This window comes from Sceloporus occidentalis, unplaced genomic scaffold, assembly GCF_023333645.1.
Source record: "Sceloporus occidentalis isolate IW3139 unplaced genomic scaffold, rSceOcc1.0.p SCAF_1, whole genome shotgun sequence".
Taxonomy (NCBI): Eukaryota; Metazoa; Chordata; class Lepidosauria; order Squamata; family Phrynosomatidae; genus Sceloporus; species Sceloporus occidentalis.
Window position 1 is genome coordinate 76,445,179 of NW_028316981.1, and position 22,984 is coordinate 76,468,162.

General features: G+C 40.4%; 1 protein-coding gene across 1 annotated transcript in view; it reads left to right on the plus strand.

The window, feature by feature from the left end:
• Positions 1–22,984, plus strand: part of LOC149321633 (guanine nucleotide-binding protein G(i) subunit alpha-2) — a 187,655-nt gene that overhangs the window by 156,652 nt on the left and 8,019 nt on the right. The window contains exon 6 of the mRNA XM_089525822.1: positions 21,519–21,648. Within this exon, the coding sequence (XP_089381948.1) occupies positions 21,519–21,648 (130 nt within the window). The remainder of the gene's footprint in view (positions 1–21,518; positions 21,649–22,984) is intronic.

The window sequence follows — 22,984 nt, forward strand, 5'->3', positions numbered from 1 at the left end:
ACTACTTTTAAAAAGTAGCTTTACAAGTTCTAGAACGATGTCACCGTTTGATGGTAGGCATCTACACAGTTAATCATAATGCGAAACACAGCAGATTCAATTACCTGCCAAGACAGCAAGAAATACACCAATTGCTGTTTCTTCTCTGTTGCGTACTGGAGAGATGGAACAGTTCAGAATGCCCTGCATGTGGTTGTTCTAAAAAGTATTGCTTTTCAACAAAGGAATTTGCTGACTTGTTAGAAAGGAATGGTGCATCACAACACATTAAGAGAGCCAGATTTACAGTTGGAACAACTTTCAACCAGACATTTATTGATGCTTTGACAGGCACCTGTTTTTTCTCTCACTTTTTCTCCTTGTCCTGCTTAAAGGAAAGACAGTGCCTTGTGTTTCTTAATTGTTCTATTATAATGCCTTTGTGATGTACTTGCCCCTGGGCTCAATTAGAAAAGAGAGCATGCTGGTCTGGCATAACTGGAGCATAAGTTGAATGCCACTAAGCCGAACCGTAGTGGGATTCTGGCACAAAAATGTCCATTTGAGATTGTGCCAGTGTAATCCTCTTGGCAGTTGTCACTCCTGGATGCAAAAAGAAGTCATCACTGTGGAAACCCTTTCTAAAAGTTGGGATTACAATGCAAAAAGCCAAAATTGATGCATATTTCTGCACAAAAGAAACAAAGGGTGCTATGTCAAATCATGTGTGACATGAGTGCATATCTTGGCTGTGTTTTGCAAAAAGAAAAGTCAGGTCTTCACGCTTCCAAAACTTGGACTACCAGTTGATCCTGGGAAACTAGAAATGCAACTATTAAATAAGAGTTGTTAATTGTACACTGGCTATCGAGTATATTTACTCATTCCTGTGTTAAGTCAGTATAGTCCAAGGAGAATGATTGCTGCCTTGATGGCTATAGGACAAAAGAGACCGGTTTGATTCAACACACTGTCTCTTTCTGGAAGGTTTAGTGATTCAGTTGCTGGTTGAATTCAGTTACAGTATACTGTGTTCTTCGTAAATGAGTTCTTGTCCTGTTGAGGTTTTGGGGGCTCCAGCTTTTTGTGAGTGAGAATGTGTGTGTGTTTTTATTTACGAGGTCTTTTATTTTGGAATATTCAAAAGAAAAATGCAGTATTCCTAAGTACTAAAGAGTCCAGGGAAATAACCTTGAACTTTCTTTTAGTAAAAATATCATTCACCCAACTCCTGCAGCGAAGAAGACACATCTTCCAAAAGGGGGGCAGCTGCAAACTGGACAATGGGTAGCAAGACAAACAATCTGGGGGGGGGGGGGTAGAAAGAGCCCGGGGGGCAGGTTTAGAGGGTCAGTGGGGAGCAGAGAGGGGGGCTGGGAGTGAGACTGCTTAAGACAAAAACATAGCTGTCTCAAGGAAAACATCAGAATGCAAAGTATCAGCTTGTTGAATGCATGACAGTAAAAAACATTGGCAGCAATCATGTATGGCTCAGCAGTGGATAGTAGTTCTGCATGTGGATCTTCACTAGACTGAGCCATATACCACTAACCTTACAGTTTTTTAAACTCCTTGATCTCCACAAACTGACATGCATGCTTTGTGGAGAGCGGTAGGATGAAAGAAGCATTTGGCTGTGTCCCTGAGCCAGTTTCAAAATGGTTACACCAACAGGAGCCCTGGTGGCGCAGTGGTTAAATGCCTGTACTGCAGCCATTCACTCAAAACCACAAGGTTGCGAGTTCAAGACCAGCAAAAGGGCCCAAGCTCGACTCAGGCTTGCATCCTTCCGAGGTCGCTAAAATGAGCACCCAGACTGTTGGGGGCAAATTAGCTTACTTGCTAATTAGCTTACTTGCTGTTCACCGCTATGATCTTTGGAATAGCGGTATATAAATAAAACAAATTATTAAATTATTATTATTATTATCTGTCAGAGTCCCTCAAAAGATCTCAGTGTCTTTGTAATAATTTTGCATCTGACTTCAGGGACATAGCCAAATGCCTCCCAGTCCTGGCCTGTCCCTGTGTGTCATGAAATGGCCATGCAGGACAGGGGAGCTTCAGAGACTGTACGGTAAATCGAGAGGACAGGAATGTTAACCTCTGAAGCACCCAAAAAATGACATCCACAAGTATAATGGAATCTTACAGGTATATATGCCACTAACAAGATACCAGCAGTTCTTCACCAAGGAAAGATTGCTTTAAAGCAGGAGCTGTATTGGGAGAAGAGGACAGTTTCCACCTCTAGAGTCTACATATGTATGTTGGTGGTCATGGGGACAGAATTATGGAAAGCTACTATATTTGGGGTAGCTTTTCACTTTTGGGTGCAACAGTGTGAAAAGTTGCTTGGGAAATATTATTTTGGTAAATATTCCCAGTGGTTTGTGGAGTTGCAAAACTGGAACTCAGTTCCTCAGTTTCCCTACTTTTGCTTTGGAAGTCAATTCATTGGCCAGTGAACATCACAGATTGTGATGTGCATAATTAGAAATGTCACTGATTTTGATCCAGTTAAGGACCCTCCACTGGTTACTCTGAATGTGGATGGATTTTTAAATGAGCACTAGATTCCAGTTGTAACTTTAGCTCTCTTTAAATTAGTGGATTCTCCTGGGGTACTTTGAAGCAAAGAAACATTACATAATGCATGATCCTTTAACAGAATTCAGGTCACTGGCAGCTACATTCAAAAAGAGAGAAGAATACATAGATAAAGGCATTTGAATTTTCAAGTCATTATTACAAAAAATATTCCTGAAGATGCTGTTGGTTGGACCTTTCCTCCTATAGCCCCAAGGAATTGAATAAATAGTAGTGTGATATGAGAAACAGGTAGACCATTAAATGTAATGGATAAAATAATTTGCAAGTTTTTTAAAAAACCCGGCAGTGCTAGAAACAGAAGTGTGTGGAATACCAACCTAACAGGAGGGTATCAGGTTGGCAGTTTGTTTTATAGCCAGCCAGGTACTATCAAAGAGAGAGATGTTTTGTGGAACTTTTGTGTGCTTTCAAGTTATTTCTGACTTACATTGACCCTAAGGCAAACCTATCATAAGGTTTTCTTGGCAACATTTGTTCAGAGAGGGGTGGCCTTTGTGGTCTTCTGAGTCTAACAGAGTGTGGCTTGCCCAAGGTCATCCAGTGGGTTTCCATGGTCAAGTGGGGATTCAAACCCTGGTCTCCCAGTGTCCTTCTCCCAGTGTCCTACTCCCAACACTCAAACCCCTGCACCATGCCAGCTGAACTGATTTTCATCATTATACTAAGCTCATTTGGTGCATAAACAATCATATGGATATAAACATAAAAAGCGTAACGCCCAATTAGCTATAAGCACTGAAATCACAGATTATTTAAATGCTTGGAAAGCAGGGCACACATTTGGACCTTCTAGGAAAGACCTGACTGGTTTTCCCTCTCCTCTGACCCAAACTCTCTCAAAGAGAGTGGTGTAGTCTCCTTCTTTGGAGGTTTTAAAAGAGTCTGGATGGCCATCTGTCGCGGGGGCTTGGCAGTGGGTTGGGCTGGATGGTCCTTGAGGTCTCTTCCAACTCTATGATTCTATGATTAAATGTTAGTTCATTGTGATGGTGGCTTCCCATGTTCTGTTCCCAGTAGTAGCACTTTGAAGTTGTTTGCTGTAGAGCTCAATAGAGTTTTGATGAGAAGCATGTACGGGTCAGAGGTATTAACTTCTCTCATGGTACCACAATACTTAACTAACAATCAGAATAATGTCTGCACGCAAGGAAATGCTCTCATTTGTACAAAAGGTATGCATATGTTTTCAGCACTAGGGCAGTATCACCCTATACAGAACCATATCAGCCTGCCTAATTATAATTTTGGGGGGGGATGTCTTTCCCCCTCTGCCACCATAGAGTTATCCACCGTTATTATACCATCACTACTGTTTGATCGCCAAAGTAAGGATGGACAAATTGTGCTCCCCAGGACTTCCAGATATGCAAGACTTCTTGGTGGCTACTCATGGACTATGGAATTCCCTCTAGAGAGGAAGGTTCATTTTGCCCCTCTCTGTTGCCTTTTCTCCTTCTTGTTTAAACAGACCATCAACCTTAACTGACCAGGGTAGAGGGACATGCAGTTAGGTGTGCTGTTTTTAATATGTAAAATATATTTCCTGTGTTTTAATTATTTTTTCAGTTAATTTGTTTTAACTAGTGTTTTAATTGGATTGATGGCTTAATGCTTTTTTCAACTTCTGTACTCCATATTGTTTTATCTCTTCCATTTTATATTATATTACAATCTGCTTTGAGTTCCGGTTTTGGGGGGAAAGTGGAAAATAAGCCATTAAATAAACTAATACATTGGCTAATCGTGCCTATCATGCCATCACTACCGTTAGGTTGCCAAGGTAAGGTTTGACAAATTGTGCTCCCTAAGACTTCCCACTGGAAAAAAAAGTAATTAAAATGCCTGATTGTACTCCCACCATACCTTTCCCTTCCAATTTTTAAAAAAGCATATTTGGGTGGGTGATGTGTTTGGATGGCCAATGGAGATAGTTTTTATGCCCAAAAATTTATAATAGTGGGATGGGACAGTCAGGTTTCTGAAAAATGGGCTGGTGGCTTGCTGAAATGAGGAGGAGACAAAAATACTCCCAACCCAATTCCTCCCTTTCCATTCTTGAGAGCATGCCAAGAGTCATCATTATTGTGACTTATGATCATGTACCAGCAGGGACAGTCTTCTTGCCATGTTGACACTTGGTGAGAGTGCATCTCTTGTTCACTCTTACTAACATTGCTGTGGAACTAAAGAAGTGCCAGTCAGGGTACATGAACCATACCATCAGAGGAATACCACCTGAGAAAGCAATCTACAGTTAACCCATTGGTCTTTGAGATGACACTCCTAGCATAGAAACAGCTGAGACAAAAATCAAGTTGCAGTGCTGTCAAAAGTGAACAAAGAGAATTTTAAAACACACGCTGCCGCTACAGTTAGGTAAAAAGGATTCAGAACACAACTGTTCCAAATTAGAAATGTTAGTGTGATATGCATATGTGCTGCATTCCTCCCGGTAGCTTGACTGCCAGGCCTTTTTTGTGGCTTGATGATGTCATCTGCTCTTATTGATGTGAAGAGGGGGGGGGAAACAAGACAGAGAAGGAAGCTTTGTAATGCAAATTGGCTAGAAAAAGGAAGGATGCATATGGTGACACACCATTGGTGCAGTCTGTGATTTACCACATGGTTAGCTGCTGCTTTTCCTTCTGAACAGTTACTTCTTGCTTTGCACTTTGAGTGATAAGAAGTTAGTTTGTATATTCAGTTAAGAGTTTTGTGTGATTAAAAAAACCCCACTTTTTTCCTTTGGAAAAAGCTCTCCTCTGGCTGGTTTGAATTACTACTTTCAGTTGACCAGCTATACACAGAAAAGTAGTTGCAAGAAACTGAGGTTCGTTACAGAGCACCCAAAAACAGGAACCGCAGCGGACAAACTGCGCAATTCCCAGACGCAACAAAAAGAAGCCGCAAAAAGCAGCTTCTTTTTGGGGCCCAGAAGTCGCGCACTTCTGCCGTGTGACGTGTAGAACGGGCGCCACCATTTTGTACACACCAAGTGCGTCCTAGGGTTAGGGGTGTCCGGAAAGGACACCCCTTTCTAACCCTAGTACACACTTGGCGTGTACTTTTGGCCCGTGCAGAACGGGCCCGAGTTACATTTTATGCTCTTGCAGACAAACAAACCATGCAGCAAATACAGATTTAAAAAGAACAACCACAGTGACACATACCACAGAGCCTTTGCCAACAATTGCATGGGACACAAGAGCTGACCTTGTATCAAAGGTGTTTATGTCTTATTTTATGTACCAATAAACATGAGGGTCCTCAGTATCACAGCTACTTAAGAAAGTGTGATAGTATTGGAGTTTTTACTGTTTGCAATGCATTTGTTCTTAGAGCTGGATAAATTGTAGCCTTCCAAATTTTGTATTTTGTTTCCCGTCTGTCCCAGCCAGTCTTTCCAGCAGTAAAGGATATTTAGAATATCAATGTGGCCACAATTTAAACATCTCCTGCTTCCCTTCATGCTGTTTGAAAGCAATCTTGGTGACTCACCAATTGATTTGCAAGCACATAGAATCCCTTCTCGTGCATATGTGGAGAAAATGCATTGGAAAGACTACAGGTTTGTTCCTAGTGCATATGGGATGACTGACAGGCATATTCCAACAGAATTGCCTATTGGTTCCTTCTGGCTGCCTTTGCCAATCTATAGTAATCAAAGTACATAAAAAATCGGAGCAGGTTGTAAAGATGGTGTTAGCTGTCAGTCATGTTCAAATTCTGTTAAACCAACTGGTGAGTTTTCTTATCATTCCCCCACCCCTGTTCTGTTTCTCTTATTGCTGTGGATAGATATCTGGCTGAGAATATTAGGCGAACCAAAGCATTGGCTACCCCAAGAGCACAGCATTTTTTATAATGAAAAGCTTCTACTTTCAATGTATTGGATTTTCAGTAACATGGTTCTTTCTGGGTCATTGTTCTCCAGAGGATAGGCTGCCTTTAAGCCAAATACAATCCTCCATATCATTTCCCAAAGTTGTATTTGGAACTCAGTTTATATAATTTCCAATACAGTTGGAGTCATTTTTTTCCTAGCTGCTGCTAATCACTACACTGCTTGGAAAGGAGATAGACAACACATAAAAAAATATGTCCTCTTTGTCCATGACATACATTTGTCAGCCTGTGTAGCACAACAAACTAAAAGTTGTCACTTGTGTAAATGTGTATCAGTACTAGATAGATGAATGGAATCTGTTGGGTCAGGCACAAGTGCAGTGGTGCACATTCATTAACAAAAGAAGGGTTGGGAAGCTTGGCTTGGCATCTTTGCATTATGAACCTTATTTGAGCAGCCACAGGATCCCTGTGGAAGGTCTCACGTCAAGGTTTTCTGACTCCATAACAGCAAAACTACTTCCTAATTTTTCAGGGTTACTTCCCACTTTTGCAGGTGAATGATCTTTCATTCAAGTCATTAAAAGTTTCACTAAAAAGTGAGGATTTCTCTTACATCATTTTAATGGATTACTATTATTGTTGTTGTGTGCCTTCAAGCCATTTCCACCATAAGACAACCCTATCACAGGGTTTTCTTGACAAGATATGTTCAGAGGAGGTTTGCTATTACCTACCTCTTAAGTTGAGAATGTATGACTCAGCCAAAGAGAACCAATGGATTTTCATGGTTGATTGGGGATTTGAATCCTGGTTTGCTGGAATCCTAGGACAGCATTGTACCAGACCAGTCTCATAATTTAGTATTGTACACATCCCAAGATGGGAGGCTTGAGTCTAGGAGATGTACTAGCACTACAAAAATTCACAAGGAAAGAGTCTTTTAAAATCCTGTGTTGTAGTTAGTCTCAGAAAAAAATGTATTCTGTTTTGACAAAGATATAGAAGGTGGGCTTTGGGAAGCTTCTCCACCGCCTGCACTGTTTTGTGTTATATTGCTGTTTGCAGTCTACTACCAAGGAAGGGCTAATGTGTACTTTTAGACCAAATTTTTGAATAGGCTACTGTATAGCCATTCCCTGGCTCTATAGTAAATTGTCTGGGAAATCTCTTTTTGTATGAAACTTGGAAGTACTTTTAAAATAATATATAAATGATCCCCCCCCCCCCCCGCAATTTTCTCGGTGTACCCACAACACTTAGTCAGGCTCAAAAATGTTGGGGACTCCTGGGGGTGTAATATATAAACTGAGCCAGTGGCACAAAATGGAGCTCGGTGATACTTTTGACCATTCAAGCCACTTTAAAGTTTGTAGTGCTTCCAGGAGATTCAAGGTTTTTGCAGGAATAAGCTGGAATGTTGCCTCATAAATCATAGGATGTACTGTGAACTGCATAACCCTCTTCTGTGTCTTTCTGTGGAAGATGGTATAGAAAACTGTCAGTATAGATGAGCAGCAATGGAAATGTGAACAACTAATATAGAGTTATTTTGTGGGAGGGTGATGTTAGTTTTCAGATTAATGGTAAATAACCAACATTTTACTGTAGTTTCTTGAAATAACTGAATATCGATTTCTTTTAAAATTCCACTATTTGATCAAATTTGAGGAGGTATAAATTGTCAGTTTGAGGGAAGCAGCAGCTTAGCAGTTAAGGCACTGACTCTCACAATTGCAAGGTTGGCAGTTTGAGACCTAAGCACCGTGTGACAGAGTGAGTTCCCATAACTAGTCTCAGCTTCTGCCAATGTAGCCGTTGGAAAGCTTGTAAACAGCAAGTAGATAAATAGGTACCACTTTGGTGGAAAGGTAACAGCATTCCATGCAGTCTTGCTGGCCACATGATCACAGAGTCATCTTTGACAACTCTGGCTCCCTTGGTTTAGTAATGGAAATGAGCAGCGCCCTCTACAGTCAGACATGACTAGACAAACTTGTTAAAGGGGAAACCTTTACCTTTTGAACTCCCAGTTTAACCTGTTGGAGGAGATAGTTTCAAAAATATGAAAATGTTGAATTCATATAGATTTATTACAGTTTTTGCTTTCATATTTTGATTGAAAAGTAAGCATTTTAGGAACAGTGTAGTATAATTTTCCCAAAAGTCAGTGTGTTTATAATTAAATTCGTAAGAAATTGGTACAGAAACAAGTTGTTGTGGAAGATCCTAAAATAGACATATGACTTGAATGCAAAGCATAAAGAACATAAACATTAAGTACAACTTAAACAAAAGTTTGGTTTTCTATAACAATGTGATTCTTTTCTGTTGTGATTCTCTGCCCATCCACACGTAGCTTCCTTCAGCTTGGAAGGTCTCAGAAATTCTTCATAGCATTTCCAGTTTATGTACTTTTAAGTATACTTGAGGACACCAACCTATTGCCAACCTTGAGAGCTTCAAGAAAGCTATCAAGACGGATCTCTTCCGGCAGGCCTTCCCAGAATAGATCCCAGCCATGTAACCCTCACCCCACAGACATTTACAAATTAAGACTCTGCCAACCGTTATTTTATTATTGTAGTATTGTTTTTAGATTTTTATCTGTAATTTTAATGGATGGAATTGTTTAATCCTTTTTTAAGGGGGGGGAATTGTATATATTGTATTTTTAAAGGTTGTACGCCGCTTTGATTGTGGAAACAAAAAGCGGGATATAAATTAAAGTTTTATTTTTTATTATTATTTTTATTGTAGCCTTTAATTTCATTTTTAAACATTTTAATTGCATAGTTTCATTTCAAAGGACCACTACCTTGCCACTGTTAACACCTCCAGGCTGGCATTCTGCTGACAGTGGCAGAAGCAAAGTTGTGGATGCAGCAACACTGTATTGAGCATTGCAGTTGTGCATTGTGCATTTCAGTTACACATTGCACAAAAGCACCCAGTCATTGACATGTGTTATTTTGAATGGGGATTGCGGACCACTAGTGCAGCCTGTCTCCACATGGGGATATTTATGCTATACTAAAGGGATGTTGGATTTCAGTCTCAGTCTTACCTGGTTTAGGAAGGGTCTTAGGATTTGGCTTCTTGCTTGGATCAGAGAATATCACGAGGATCAGTTGCTGTACTGGAGAAGGGCTTAACTGAGTGGTGCAGCAGATGGTTTGCATGCAGATTGAATCCTTAGCATCTCTAGGAAAAATCATGCCTGAAAACCTGGAGAGAGACTGCCAGTCAGTGCCAGTGTTGCCAACAAGCCTCGAAGATAATTCCCGAAAATGTTTGTCCAAAACACACTGAATCCCCCCACATCACACGGAATATTCAGTCACAATTCCCGGAAAATTCCCATAATGTTAAAATGGCGGATGTTTTGCAAATAAACGTAAACATAATTGAATAAAAATAATTGTAACTTATTTCAACTCTCAAAATCACCATTGAACCAAACAAAGAATCTTTCAGTCCTTTTAAGATATTTATTTTGACATGAAGGGGGTTCGGGAAGCTTTGTACCAAATAGAAACGTGTTTGGCTGCAACCGCACTGCAGAAACAAATCCAGTTTGACACCCTTTTAATTGCCATGGCTCAGTGGTAGGGAATCCTGGGAATTCTAGTTTTCGGAGACATTTAACCTTCTCTCTCAGCAAACTCTGGTGTGACAACAAACTACAATTCCCAGGATTTCATAGCACTGGGCCATGGCAGTAAAAACGGTATGAAACTGGATTGTCTCTGTAGTGAAGATGCAGCCTGAGTTATGTCCAAGACACACTGCAGAAATAATCCAGTTCAAAACTACTTTAGGTGCCCTGGCTCAGTGCTATGGAATCCTGGGAATTGTCTCTGGAGTCTGGAGTGAAGATGCAGCCTAAGTTAGGTCCAAGACACACTGCAGAAATAATCCAGTTCAAGACCACTTTAGGTGCCCTGGCTCAGTGCTATGGAATCCTGGGAATTGTCTCTGGAGTCTGGAGTGAAGATGCAGCCTGAGTTGGGTCCAAGACACACCGCAGAAATAATCCAATTCAAGACTACTTTAGGTGCCCTGGCTCAGGGCTATGGAATCCTGGGAATTGTCTCTGGAGTCTGGAGTGAAGATGCAGCCTGAGTTGGGTCCAAGACACACTGCAGAAATAATCCAGTTTGAGACTGCTTTAACTGCCTTGGCTCAGTGCTAGGGAACCCTGGTAAGTGTAGTTCTGTGAGACATTGAGCCTTCTTTATCAAAAAGAGCTCTGGTGCCACAACAAACTACAATTCCCAGGATTCCCTAGCACTGAGCCGGGAGAGTTAAAGCGGTCACAAACTGGATTATTTCTGCAGTGTTTTGGACCTTCGTTATTAAAAATGCTCAAAGTCCATACTGCAGAAATAATCCAGTTTGAGACCGCTTTAACTGCCCTGGCTCAGTGCTAGGGAACCCTGGGAATTGTAGTTTTGTGAGAAAGAGCTCTGGTGCCACAATGAACTACAATTCCCATGCATCTGAGGAAATACGCTTAAGTCTAGGAAAGCTCATGCTGCCAACTTTTCTTTCAGTGAGTCTCAAAGGTGCTACAAGTTCTATCTCTCTATCATCATCACCATTATTATTATCATTATTAAATCCAAATACAGCTGAAGAAGTGGACTTAAATTGGCAACACTGATATCCTGTAGACTCATTCTCTGGGACTGGGATCTGGAAGCGTGGAGGCAATTCCCTTGTCAAACCAGGGAATCCTAGGAATTGTCGTTTGTTGTGACATGTTGAGACACTGCTTTTACCGGCAGCCAGGGCTCCATGCATGAAATTCTGGGCTTGGTGGTTTGTTCTGCCCAGAATCCCATCATCGCAGGGAGCCTTGCAGTTAGAAGCAGTGCCAAACTGGATTATTTCTGCAGTATGGATGGCAATGGAAAAGAGAACGAAAAAGAGAGCCACAAAACAAAATTCTTGGAAGACAGGGCAGGGATGCCAACTTACCAAGTGCTCTGCCCATGCTCAGAGGCATATTTAATCACTAACACACACACACACACTCAGGGACATCACATTCACATGATCACACAACTCCATGGAAGGGAGGGAAGATGGAGGTAAACATCTATTTTTCTACCCAGGTGCTCTGCTCATGCTCAGAAGCACCTTTCCACCTCTTTTTCTCACATCTCCTCTATTCTTCTACTTTTCTCCTCCACTAGATTCTCTTCCCGTCAACCCAAATGGTCCACCTCACAGTACAACAACGACCCTGAGAGGTAGGCTTGGGGCACTCTGCCCAAGCTCAGGAATTCAGAAATTCAAATGTCACTCTAAGGCACACACAGAAGTCCACAACATCAAGCCATGATACAATTATCAACTATTGCCTTTGTGTGCCTTAAAACTTATTTCTTACTTGGAAATCCAAGGCAATTGGAAAGCCAGCCAAGATCCCTCACTCCTCCTGGGCAACACGTGCCTGGTTGCCTGCCTCCTTGTCTCCTGTCCCGCCACTTTGCTTTGCCCTGGAGGGAGAGCCTGAGAATGCCTGAAGGGGGGGGGGGGGGCTGAAAACTGTTAGTGTGATTCCTCCAAACAGTTGGTTGGTTGGTTTGCTCTTGCTCTGTAGCCTCACTCTCAGAGGGAGTCATGGAGAGAGAGAGAGTTTTTTCTCCAGCCCTCTCTCTGATTGGCTGAAAACTGTTACACTCCAAAGGGTTGGTTGCTCTGCAGCCGTCTCAGGCTGGAGCTGAAATGGGCCAAAGTCGCCGAAAATGCACTGAAATAGAGCCAGGCACGAAAATCACACGAAAAGCTCTGAAAAGTCGCCGTTTTCGTGTGAAAGTCGCAAAATTGGCAACACTGCAGTGCTGTCAATGCTGGGTAGATGGACCAGTGATTTGATCCATTGTATAACATCTTCCTATGCATTGGGCACACACATTTTTAATCACTTGACCATGCTGTGGGGCCATTATTTACATATTTGAATGGGCATTTTTCTCTCTAAGCTGTCATGCTTCTCAGTGGGTTTGATTCACACATCAAGAGAAGCCATGACATAAGTGCATGTGTGAATCAGCACTGAAAAAAAGCATGTTTTATTTTTATTTTATTTTTTTCAGACAATAAATAGGCTCAGGCTTCATTAAAATTCCTGAAATGTCTTTCCCAATGGAAGCGCTAGGAATTGCTGGAGACAGTTCAAAACCTAAATGTTTGTTAGGAAGAACAGCAGAGATAACATTAACAGAGTGCTTCCTTGATGGGGCTACACCCATCTCAAAAGGAGGGGGAAGTTAAAGATGGGAAAGACGTTGGAGACCACTGAGGTCAGTTGCTGAACACTGGAGAATGCAGCCTGGCTTTTCACTGAGACACTGATATGTCACTGTGTGGCATTTTCTGGGGAGGAAGGGCAGAGTTTGGTTAAATGTCCCTTTGATTTCCTGTCTCCACTTTTCCTCAGGATGGAATTCCCACTCTGTTTCCTCTCATTGTTCAGCTGAGGTCTTAGCCTGCTCCTGTCCATTGGCAGCCTGTCTCAGCAGGCCTTATGTGCTTGTGAGGAACCCTGGCAGTCAGCCCAGGCCAAAGCACTCCTTCCAGCTGCACCAAATTAATACAGTAAGGGGCGAGGGGGGGGGGGGAGAGAAGAAGAGAGAAACTCACTCATAGGAGTGCTCCTCTGCCAGCTCTTAGAGCCCCTTTCTAGCACAGAGAGTGAGAGGCAGTTGCTGCAGAGTGTCTCTTTTAATACTTCAAAACTACTTCTGACACATTTTCCTTTCTCAAAGGAGCTCTCTCTTCATGGAAGCACACACACACACCCCTCTGAGATCAGCTAGTTTAGGGTCACTCGGGGAACATCGGCCCGGTACAAATGGGTGCTTTGTGGACATGGGGATTTTGACCCCGCACTTGGTGCATTGCTTAAATGAAGCCATAAGGGTCGTCGTTACCGGTCTGCGTCGAGTCCGAGAGAGTTGAGACAATGTCCAAATCGTGATCGAAGAGAGTGGTCAAAGGTCCAGTCCTGTTTCAATAGCCAGTTTAGAGATTCAATGAAGTCAAGCGAAGTTCCTCGAGCTGCAAACGCGGTGGAATGAAGGAACTGAAGGAGAGCGGGCCGGTAGGGGTCTTATATACGGATGGGCGGGGCTACCACCAAAAAGTTGCAAGAGGCTGCAGAAAGTTACATGACTTTCTGCCTGGAGATTCTAGAAGTTTCCGAGTTTGCTGCGCATGCGCAGAAATAACCCATTTGTGTGAATTCGCAGATGACCACTCGAAGAAACACAGTTACAGGTGAGCAACCTGTCCTTCCCTCTCCTGAACAACCATTAAAGGTGCAGAAGATGTTTCCAGTTTGTGCACAGCCAGTAACCCTACGGATGTATGATCAATCATCATAATCATCATCTGTTTATGTAGTGCTATCAGATACATGCCACTTTACAAGTAAAAGAGCAACAAAACAGTTTCTTGCTCTCAGGCCTATGATCTAATAAAGACATGACACAAAAGGAAAATGGACATTGTGGGAGGGGATTAAGTCAGCAGCTACTTCTTCTTCTTCTCTCCCCCCAGGCCAGGGTAGTGGCAGTTGGGGTGGAGAGAGGATCTTTCATCTGCTGCTTGCTTTTTGTTCTGAGATATAGTCCTTTGGTAGTGTTTTCTGGTTTTCATGCTTGAGAAGAGAATCTTTTGAGACCATAATAGGGTCTGCTTAGGGTTGCTATAAATCGGAAAAGACTTGCACATGACACACACATAAGCAGTCACAGATTTAGATAGAAGAGATCTCAGTATAGTCAAGATGTACTTAATCATTTACTAAAATCTGTGAATCTTGCCTGGATTCTAACAGTATATTTATCAAGAGTTACTTGCAAAGAAAATAATCCAAGTTGAGGTGCATGCATACACACAGAGAAGTACAATTTCTCCCAGTCTAGAGCAACGGACTGTCACAGAACACCTTTCAGATTTAAGGCCATGACATTTGCCCTTCCGTATTTGAAGCACTTTCTCACCTCACTTACAGGCTCCAGAAGATGTTTATTTATTTGCTTACAGTTTAATTGTATCTTATATTTATAAGCCATCTAAACTGGTGTGTAGTGTCGTAGTTAAGAACAGAAGTCATCAATTCTGATTCTACAAGAAAACTCTCTGAAGTTCCTTAATGGCAGCCACAGTACTTTAGCTGTGACTCTCATCTATAACGTAGGATAAATTATTCTGGCCTACACATAGCTTTGGATTTCCAAAAAAGAGTGTAAGTAATTATGCACTTAGCAAAGTACATTGAAAAGTCAGTGCACATAACATTTTCTTTGTGTTTTGTGTGTGTTTGGTTAATGTGGACCAGCTTTGGTATTTTAATTGGAAGGGTACTATTTTAACTATATAGATATATAAATAAAGCTGTTTGAAAAATGCTAAAATAAGAATTGCTATCATTATTTCCAAAACTGTCCAAGCAGTTTTGGATGAAACTGATTATCCTAGATCAGTTTCAAACCAGCTTCAGATCAAGATACACAGCTGAGACAGTCATGGTCACCTTATTCAGTGATCTCTGTCTGGGCATCAACAGGGGAAGCGTGGCCTTGCTGGTGTTCTTGGACCTCTCAGTGGCCTTTGATACCATTGACCATAGTATCCTTCTGGAATGCTTGATAGAACTGGGAATTGGGGGCATGGTACTCCAGTGGTTCTGTGCCTACCTCTCAGGCTGAGCGAAGCAAGGACCAGAGAGACCCTCTCACAGCTGCAGGAGTTTACCGCATACCATGCAGCTGCGGACAAGTCTACATAGGGATCACCAAACGCAGCGTGCAAACAAGAATCAAAGAACACGAGAGACTGCAGACTGGGCCAGCCAGAAAAATCAGCAGTAGCAGAACATGCCACAAACCATCCTGGGCATAAAATACTGTTTGAAAACACTGAAGTTCTGGACCATACCAACAACTACCATGTTAGGATGCACAGGGAAGCCATTGAAATCCACAAACACCTGGACAATTTCAACCGGAAAGAAGAAACCCTTAAAGTGAACAAAATTTGGCTACCAGTCATGAGGAATAGCAAAATAAGGACTTAGCAAATGCAAATGGGAAACCATTCAGAGTCAGGGGCTTTCCCAGCAGATAATGATCACCAATTAGCAGACAATAATCCTCGTTTGCATTAGTCTCCCAGCCTGAGGCCGGCCATCAGCACAGAACAATACACATGTAAATCACTCCTGCATTCCCAGGCTGACACAGTATATATACACACCCACTTTTTCCAGGCAAAACATTCTCTGAAGATGCCAGCCACAGATGCTGGCGAAACGTCAGGAAGAAATTTTTCTGGAACATGGCCACATAGTCCAAAAAACCCACAAAAAACTAAAGAAAACCAGTCTGGTTGCGACTTCCCAGAGGACCTTCTCAGCTGCCACTCCAAAAATTTGGAATGACCTGCCAGAGGAGATCCGCCGTGTCACATCTCTTGATGCTTTTAAGAAAGTGGTTAAGATGGATCTCTTCTGGCAGGCCTTCCAAGACTGATCTCCTACTAGAGTAGGATTACCGCCTGCTCAAAAAAAAGTACCCACTCCCACTGTTATTTTAAAATGTGTTATATTATTATTATTCTGTTTTAATTTGTAGTTTTATTTATTTTAATTGAGGAGGGGGAGGGTTGGGGGATTGAGGGAATATTTTGATAACTTGTTTATATAAATTGCATTTGATTCCTGTTGTTACCTGCCTCAATCCTCCAGAAGAGGCAGGATACAAATTATTATTATTATTATCATCATCATCATATCCATCTATGAGTTGTTTAAAATTGCTTTGCAGCAAAAACAAATTAGTCTTCACACTGGAGCTATATTTATAGGATGTAGAATACTGTAAATCCAACTCAAGGTTACACTAAGGACTCTCTGGATTGATGTAAAATAAACTCAGTATTCTCCAGTAGCTTGATCCTAAAGCTTGAGTAGAATCCTGTTCTTAGGAAACATTTGCTACTCGTCATCCAGATGATTTTTAAATTGGAAATTTTAAATGAATTTTAAAGATATTTTTTTTAAAAAAAATGTGTATAATTTACTTATCTTTTTAAATTCATGTGCATTTTAACTGATGTGTTTCAACTGATGTTGTTTGTCTGAAAATTGTTGTTGTTCCCCACCTCAATCCATGGCGAGAGGTGGATAAGAAATTATTATTTATATTTTAGCATCATCAGTCATCATCATCATCATCATGATGTCACATCTCCTCATTTATTTTGTATAAAGATGAAGTAGGAAGATGAGAATGTAGAATCCTTAATCACACTTGACACTTATTCACATTAATAGTTTCTTCTGGAAATTTTCATAAATCACATTCTGATTTCTGCTGTGCACCTAATCAGAAAGACTCAGACATCAATACATGGTAGAGGAATGTTATTTGCAAAATCTTTGGAAGAAATTGTATGAAGGATATTTTGTGCTTCTTGTCATTGAAAGGATAGGAGGAGACATTGTAAATGCTGGAGAGAAAGGGATCTCGGAAGATGTAATAAACAATACTGTGAGAGAGGTTATGCTTTCATTTCTATGGTCACCTTTCAGTGGTTGTTGCTTATAAAAGCATGTACTGTACCATAATAAACATGTTGTTCTTTATGTTCCTATAAGACAGTAGTTGTTTTTGCTGCAGTTGACTAACACAAAAGCCTCTATTGGAACCATGAGCAGGGTGGGGGTTGTCCTTTGGTTCCTTCTTTAAGAAGGCTAAACTTACAGTTCATTGCAGAAAATAGAGGGCATCTGGGATAAGGAAGCAAAGTGTGAAACAATTTTTCTTAAGATTTACGGATTAATCTGCCTATCTTGTAACAGGAAGAGACTGCTACTCTGAGTCCTGCCTTTCCTTTTCACTGAAGGGGACAGAAAGGAGTAGTTTACTAACTTGTATCGAATTTATTTTGTTGCTCCAAATAGGAGCATACACAGCCAGCCCTCCATATCCACAGATTTTTTGCCCATGGATTCAAGCATCCAGATATTTTTAAATATTTTATTAAATATTAAAATAAACTATTAAAATATTTTAAAATATATAAATTCCAAAAACCAAACTTTGATTTTGCCATTTGATACAAGGGAAAACATTTTCCTATGCCATTGTATTTCATTGGACTTGAGTATCTACGGATTTTGGTATCCACATGGGGTCCTAGAACCAAAGCCCTAATGTAATAACAAATAAGAGCAAATCTGTGCATTGTCAATAAGGTTGACATTTATTTAAATTAAGTGACACAGAATGCTGTCAGATTGCCAATTTCAGGTCCATATTTTTAAGCAAATAAATAATAATTAGCATGTACAAAGGAAAGGCAGAACATTATGAGGTTGCAGACATAATCTTATATTTAAGTGCACTTAGCTGAGTGTGTGCCACTTAGGACACATCAGTTTAATACCTGGGGACATTTCAGTCATTTCACTTTTTCCCTCTAAAATCACAGACTGTACTAGTACTATCTTACTGTTCTGACATACAAACTTTAGTCTGCTAATGGATTTCTATTTCAGTTCTGATGTTGTAATTTAAATGTGTGCACTAAAACATAGCATCAGCATAACTAGTAAGAAGACCTAGAGTCTAAGAATAAATTTCTTTAGATGGTTGTGCAAACTTGAGCAGGGATTGCTTTCCTTTATACCATTTCATGCTTCGATTGCCTATTTTGTATCTCCTCCAGCTAAGTTTATTGCATCCAGCATCTTCACACTACAATTTTTAGAAATGTTTATGGGCTATAACTTTTAACACCTGATCCTGATGGCTGTACATCCTTTTCTCTTTCTATGTTGTATATCCTTATTGTTTGTTTTGAATGTAGGATATCTTGAGTAATGTAGTGGAAACCTTGGACACTCTTGAACAGTAGTGGTGGAATTCAAAGATATTCAAAGTAATGGTTAACCTCCACCAAAATAGATCCACTGAATCAAATTTTACATAAGTGTTAGCATCCATTTGCCAATTGATTCTCCCTACTACATAGCATTAATGATATGCATAGACTGGAGCCATTTTTTCTAATAAATATCTATTCAGTCTCTGTTACCACTATTTCATATAAATCAGAAATGAACAACTTTCAGCATTCCAGGAATTTGATTACAACTCCCATCGATATTCTCTATTAGCCATGCTGGCTGGGACTGATAGGAGTTAGAGACTAACAACAATGGAATGGGAAGAACAGCTTTCCCCATCCCACTATAAACTTCGTTACTTCCTTTAATATCGGTCAAACTTTCTCTCTTCATCTCCCATTTTTAGAAACACTCATTGTATTTAATTAATATTTACTCATGAGTGTGTCACTCTACCTCTGTATCATTCTTTCATTGCAACTTTTTTAACTAGTACCAGCTGATGAGCAACCATTGAACTTTGACAGATGCAGCCATATGTTCTATCAAGTGACATTTGAATAGTATATAGCTAGGCTGACAGTCTTTGTCAGTAATGGGTGACACATTGAGGGTAAAATTCTGTTGTTGTTGTTGTTTTAAAAAAAATCCCTTAATTGGTTTCTACATTTTATGACCTCTTAGGCGTATATGGACATTTTTTTTCTACCAGTTCATAAAACAAAGTAAGGCTTCCTCTTCAATGGAGGTCCCAAGAGTAGGAGTATAAGTGTCTCCCTCTATTCCAGAGCTTGGCTTTTCCCAGAATTAATCATAGTAAACTTTCTTATAATGTCAGAGGATGCCATTCCCATGTTTTAGTGCAGTACTGGAGTTCTGGACCAATGTCTGCACTTTAAAACATGCATTTGCACATTATTTATTTGGAAGCCGCTTTGATTGTCGCCACTTTGATTGTCTCGACAAAAAGCGGGTTAGAGATAAAAGCTTCATAAAATAATAATAATAATAATAATAATAATAATAATAATAAAAATATTTATTTATATCCCACCTATCCCTTCCGGGTACAGAGATGTTATCAGCTTCACGAGCTAGGCAGGTAACAACAATCCAATAAAACAGATATATGAACAATAATAAAATTTCCCTAATCCCCTTAACCCTCCCTCCTTCTGTTAAAAATTATACATAAACAGTAAAATACAGTACAATATCCCCAGTGCAGTATACTTACTTACAAATGTTGTAACTAAGGATTGGCACAGATCGAATTAATTCCTAGAGATCATCAGGAGAGGCGGTGGAAGAGAAAATAGATCAGTTTGGTTAGTTCAGATGGAGGTTAATCTGGGAAGGCCCACTGGAAGAGATTTGTCTTTATCGCCTTTTTGAATGCCTCCAAAAATGTAATATGGCCGATCTTTTCCGGCAGGTCATTCCATATTTTAGGAGTGGCAGCTGAAAAGGTCCTCTGGGAAGTCGCCACCAGCCTAGCTTTCTTTGGCTGAAGTAGGTTCCTCCCAGAGGACCTGAGTGCGCGGGAAGGATTGTATGGGAGGAGGTGTTCTTACAAGTATGCTGGACCCAAGCCATGTAAGACTTTATAGGTAATAACCAACACCTTGTATTGCGCCCGGAAGCTAATAGGCAGCCAACGAAGAGATTTCAATGTAGGTGTTATAGGGTCGAATTTAGCTTTACCTACGACCAACTTGGCTGCCATATTCTGAATCAGTTGCAGCTTCCAAATGTGGCACAAGGGTTGCCCCATGTAGAGCACGTTACAGAAATCAAGACGAGAGGTTACCAGTAAATGTACAACCATTTCTTGGTCCCTCTGCTCCAGGTAGGGTCGCAGCTGGCATATCAGCTGGAGTTGATAACATCTCTCTGTACCTCTGAGATGAAGTACTTTTATATCACTCATAAGGGAATACAGCCTTCAATATAAAGGAGGGTTTCCATCTCTGAACAAGAAGGAGGGTGTTTCCATTATTATTATTATTATTATTATTATTATTATTATTATTATTATTTATATCCCACTCTTTTCCCAGGACTGGGACTCAGAGCGGCTTCACAGCATGAAAAACAGTACAATTAAAAACATTTTTTTAAATTACATTAAAGGGGGATTAAATTATTATAGAAAGTTATTAAAATAATAAAACATATTTTAAAAAGATCAAACTATATATAGAGAAAAAACTGTATCAAATTTTTTAAATGGTCCAACATCCCAGCTTGTCCTTATAGCAATTCTTTAAACACCTGTGTGAACAGGTAGGTCTTCACTTGCTGGCGGAAAGCCATCAAGGAGGGAGCCGTTCTGATCTATTCCCTGGCCAGGGAGTTCCATAGTCTAGGGGCAGCCACCGAGGAGGCCCTCTCTCATGTTCCCACCAACTGTGTTTGTGATAGTGTTGGGACAGAAAGAAGGGCTTCTCCAGAGGATCTCAGAGTCTGGGCCAGTTCATAGCAGGAGAAACAGTACCAGTGCAAACATTATGGAAGGACCACCTCTTATCTACATCACTCCTCACTTCCAGATGCTGGCTAAAAACTTAGTTTTATATAGAAGCCTTTTGGACTTTGTTATCTGGTTGCTTCCTAGCTCCTGCTGAAGTTGTTTTACATTTTTCTGTCTACTTTTTTTTAATAAAAAAACCCCTCACTGCTGAAATTAGTGTATTTTTGTATCCACTGGTTTGCTTCTTTACAGATTTTGATCAGTAAGGTTTTATGTTGCATTTTGAAGCTTTGCTGTGATTTTGGTATGAGATGTTTTAATTATTTTTATCAGCATATGCATGTTTAAATTACTTGTGTTCTTTCTTGAAAGTGTAACCTGTGCTTACTAATAACTTTGGTATGGGACACATCAAACTCTTTGTTCCTTCACAGGGCAGTCTTTGGTAGTTACGTTCCCAAAACGATTTTTCGTAGAACAGTAGATAGCCTTTGGTGAATGAAGTAATTTCTGTGGCTCAAGCCAGACTGTGTCACCTTAAACACATGAATGCCACTGAGTACATTAACAGTGAATGTAATACATCTCCCTGTACGTTTAAGAGTAATATTACCAGGCAGTGCCATGTTGCACATTTTCTCTCATCCAGAATCAGTAACTGTGCGTTTTTTCTTGCAGGATGTTTGATGTTGGGGGCCAGAGATCAGAGAGAAAGAAATGGATCCATTGCTTTGAAGGAGTGACAGCCATCATCTTCTGTGTTGCTCTCAGTGCATATGACTTGGTTCTGGCTGAAGATGAGGAGATGGTAAGGAAAGAATCATGTTGACAATATAGTCTCTAAGGTTATGTGTTGGTCTCTAGGATAAAAACTGCTCCACTTTGAGTTTATTTCTTTGGGTTATTTAAACTGACTCACATTTTCCACTTAATGTAAATGCTTTTGGGGGATTTGGTGCTATCTGAATTTCTCTTCTTTCAGATTGTCTGATACGTGTGTTCAGTTTTTCATGAGAAAAAAAATCATATTTAGTTCTTGAAATGACCATTTGTGGCTCTCCTAAGCAAAAATTGCTGTTTCTTGCTCAGATGGATCTCTCCTCCACCTCTGCCCCCTGGGTAACATAGGTGTGCAGCTTTCTACATGGAGATAGGCTTTCCTACGCCTCTAAGTCCCCCAGGAGCTTCTGAAATATTAAATAGTTTTTATATTTATGCTATAGTAGTTACAGAAGTTGGACATTCAGTTCTAAAGAGCTGAAGTTTAAAAACCACAACAACACACAGATCAGGACATATTGAAGTTAATATCCCAGTTTTCTCTATTTAAACTCTTTCTAGTTCCATAGCTCAGCAGCCAACTGTTTCAGGAATTGAAACAGAATGCATAGCCATGATGGCATTAAAAATTGCTTCAACAGGTATTTAATCAGCATCCCTTGTGCTGGCAACAGTAGACCAAGATCATTCATCCTTTGAAAAACACAGTTTCATTCTCCCTGTGTACAGCTAACTGAACACAAATCAGGATCTGTACAGTTGTTACTGTTCTGTGCCTTCAAGTCATTTCTGACTTATGAAGACTATAAGATGAACCTATCATGGGATTTTTTTAGCAAGATTTGTTCAGAGGGGGTTTGCCATTGCCTTTCCCTGAGGCTGAGTGCATGTGACTTTCCAAAGATCACCCAGTGGGTTTCATGGCCGAGCAGGGAATTGAACCCTGGTCTCCAGAGTTGCAGTTGAACACTCAGCCCACACAATAAATAACTCAGCACTATATAAATAGTTTGTACACATCTTTAGCATAAAGTGTAAACAAGCCTTTTGAATCTAGGGAAAGTAAGAAAGCCTAGCAAAACATGTTAACATTTTCTCTCTAGGTTATAGGTTAGTAGTTTAACAGAAGAAGTGTGAGTTGTTTTAAAACTACCTTTTGTTTATTTTCCACAGATGACCTATAGCTGGGGAAGTACCTCCAAATGATGTCAACTACAACTCCCACAATTGCTATTTCCCATAGTTGATGGGGCTTATCGAAGTTGTAGTACAAACAATATACAGGGCACCAGTGCCTCCTCTGAGCTATGGGAACCCTATAACCCTTCTTGTATCTTCTTAAGACAACCCATTGTTTGAAGCCT